Source organism: Macrosteles quadrilineatus, unplaced genomic scaffold, assembly GCF_028750875.1.
Source record: "Macrosteles quadrilineatus isolate MER2022 unplaced genomic scaffold, UCM_ALF_1.0 Scaffold_7__1_contigs__length_78375512, whole genome shotgun sequence".
Taxonomy (NCBI): Eukaryota; Metazoa; Arthropoda; class Insecta; order Hemiptera; family Cicadellidae; genus Macrosteles; species Macrosteles quadrilineatus.
The window spans coordinates 11,219,871-11,221,916 of record NW_026542600.1 but is presented as its reverse complement, the minus strand read 5'-3'; the positions used below and the strand labels follow the sequence as shown (position 1 = coordinate 11,221,916).

Genomic DNA, 2,046 nt, shown 5'->3' with positions numbered 1-2,046 from the left:
TCATAGTAGGCTATTAGGACTAGTTATTTATTCTGTTCTATTACATGGCTTTAAAATAAGATGAAATATATAATTAAAGTAACTGGTTTTTTTAAAAAAACTAAGTTTATATTAAACTAAGCTCCGGGAAATAAAATAGGTAGACATTTTAAATTTATTTTTTAATAGGTATAAAGTTAATACAACCCAAGATCAAGTGTTAAGGTACAAAATATAAAATCACGTTATACAATTAGTGTTAACGTATACAAATTAAACATATACAGTTAGGCCTAATGCATTATTTATAAGTGTACAGCCTTAGGTAGGAACTTTGTATAACAAAATGGTAATAAAACACAGGAACACATTTTAAAGTTTGAAAATATAAAAATCACGCTATACAGTTAACTGTATACAAATCAAATCTATAGTACGTTACATACCAACTCAATGACTCAAAGAGAGTAATAATAATGTAAAATTGTTACTGTTACATCATTTATAAACGCACAAAGCCGTCCATCTCACAAGTTATGATTTATAAATAAAAGTTTGGAAACTTTAGTTGGCTTTAGGCGAGTTCTGTGCTCATTTTGGAATTCCCCTGCTTTGGAGAAGAGCCGTTCACATGGAACCGAGGTAGCTTGCATACACAGCCGCTTCTTGACCAAGTTGAAAAGACGTGGATATATGTTTTTTCTATCGTTCCACCACTGAATAGGGTCCTCTTTTCGGTCCAACAATTCTTCGTCCATATATTTCTCAACTTCGATTATCCCTGCGGCAAGTTTGTTGGTATTTTCCTTAGTTTTTTCCACTATTTTGTCGAACTTTTCATACAATCGGGTTTTTTTCTTTTGTGTGGTTGTTTGTTTTGATACTTCTGGCTCGGATGTATCGGTGGCATTAACTGTGCTTGGTAGTCTTGGTTCCTCATCAAAAGAAACGATTGTAGAGGCCGCTTTTTGTTTTAGTCTGTCACGAGCAACTTTGTATTTGTTCTCACTTAAAAAACTGTGTTTTTTGTATCTTGGGTCCAGCAAGTTAGCTTGTGTGAACATGTCGTTCTCTTCAATTGAAGAAAATCTCTTTGCCATTCCTAGTTTCAGATCAGTAACAAGATCTCTTACTTCACTAGGCATGTCCTCGGAATCAGATGCATGTAGGTCTGAAGTGATGGCTGTTACAAATAAAATGACTTTGGATAGAGATACATATTTTTCAACACTGACTTCTTCAGTCACCTCTTTGAAAATAGAGAGGACTTCTCTAGTTTTATCGAGAACTTTCCATTCATGTGGAGTTAACATGGTTAGGTTTGTTTCCAGAAGAGCTACGGTTGAGACTATAGCGTCCTTCATATTGCAAAAACGCTCAACCATGTCGTAGGTGGAATTCCACCGCGTGACAACGTCTTGAATCAGTTTTAGTTTTGGCAGGCCTAGCTGTTCCTGCATATTTTGAAGTTTTGCTAGAGCCTGAGAACTTCTCTTAAAAAACTCTACAATAGCTTTAACTTTGACTAATATTGGTTTAATGTTGTCTAGTGATCCCTGCACAACCAAGTTGAGCGAGTGTGCAAAAGAGGGGATGTGTCTCCATTCACATAGCCTTATGGCTGCTACTTCATTTGCGGCATTGTCAGTAACGACACCGGCAATTTTGTTGTCTATACCCCATTCCTTGACAACTGCTTTAAGTTGGTCACTTAAGTTTTCTGCAGTGTGCCTGTCTTGAAATTCAACACACTGTAGCAAAACTGAAACCATGTCATTCCTCTTGGATAAAAAATGGGCAGTTATCGCAACATAGCTAACATTTGTGTTTGACGTCCATCCATCTGTGGTCAAACAAACAGCTTGAGCTTCTGCTAGTTTTGACCTGACTGCCTGCAAAGCTTCATTGTGCAGTTGGGGTATTATGCTATTAGAAACTGTCTTTCTAGTAGGTGGCATATATGATGGATTTAACAGATTTAGAAGTTTTCTAAACTCTTTCCCTTCCACAATTCTGAAGGCATGAAATTCCTTTGCTACCATTAAACCAATCTGGCGGTCAATTAAT

At 36.4% G+C, this 2,046-nt stretch overlaps 1 protein-coding gene across 1 annotated transcript; it reads right to left on the bottom strand.

Moving 5' to 3' along the window:
* Nucleotides 1-506: 506 nt before the first annotated feature.
* LOC128998793 (E3 SUMO-protein ligase ZBED1-like) lies at nt 507-1,751 on the bottom strand. Its single transcript, XM_054425151.1, has one exon. The coding sequence runs from the start codon at nt 1,749-1,751 to the stop codon at nt 507-509; it is 1,245 nt and encodes a 414-aa protein (XP_054281126.1).
* Nucleotides 1,752-2,046: the final 295 nt, after the last annotated feature.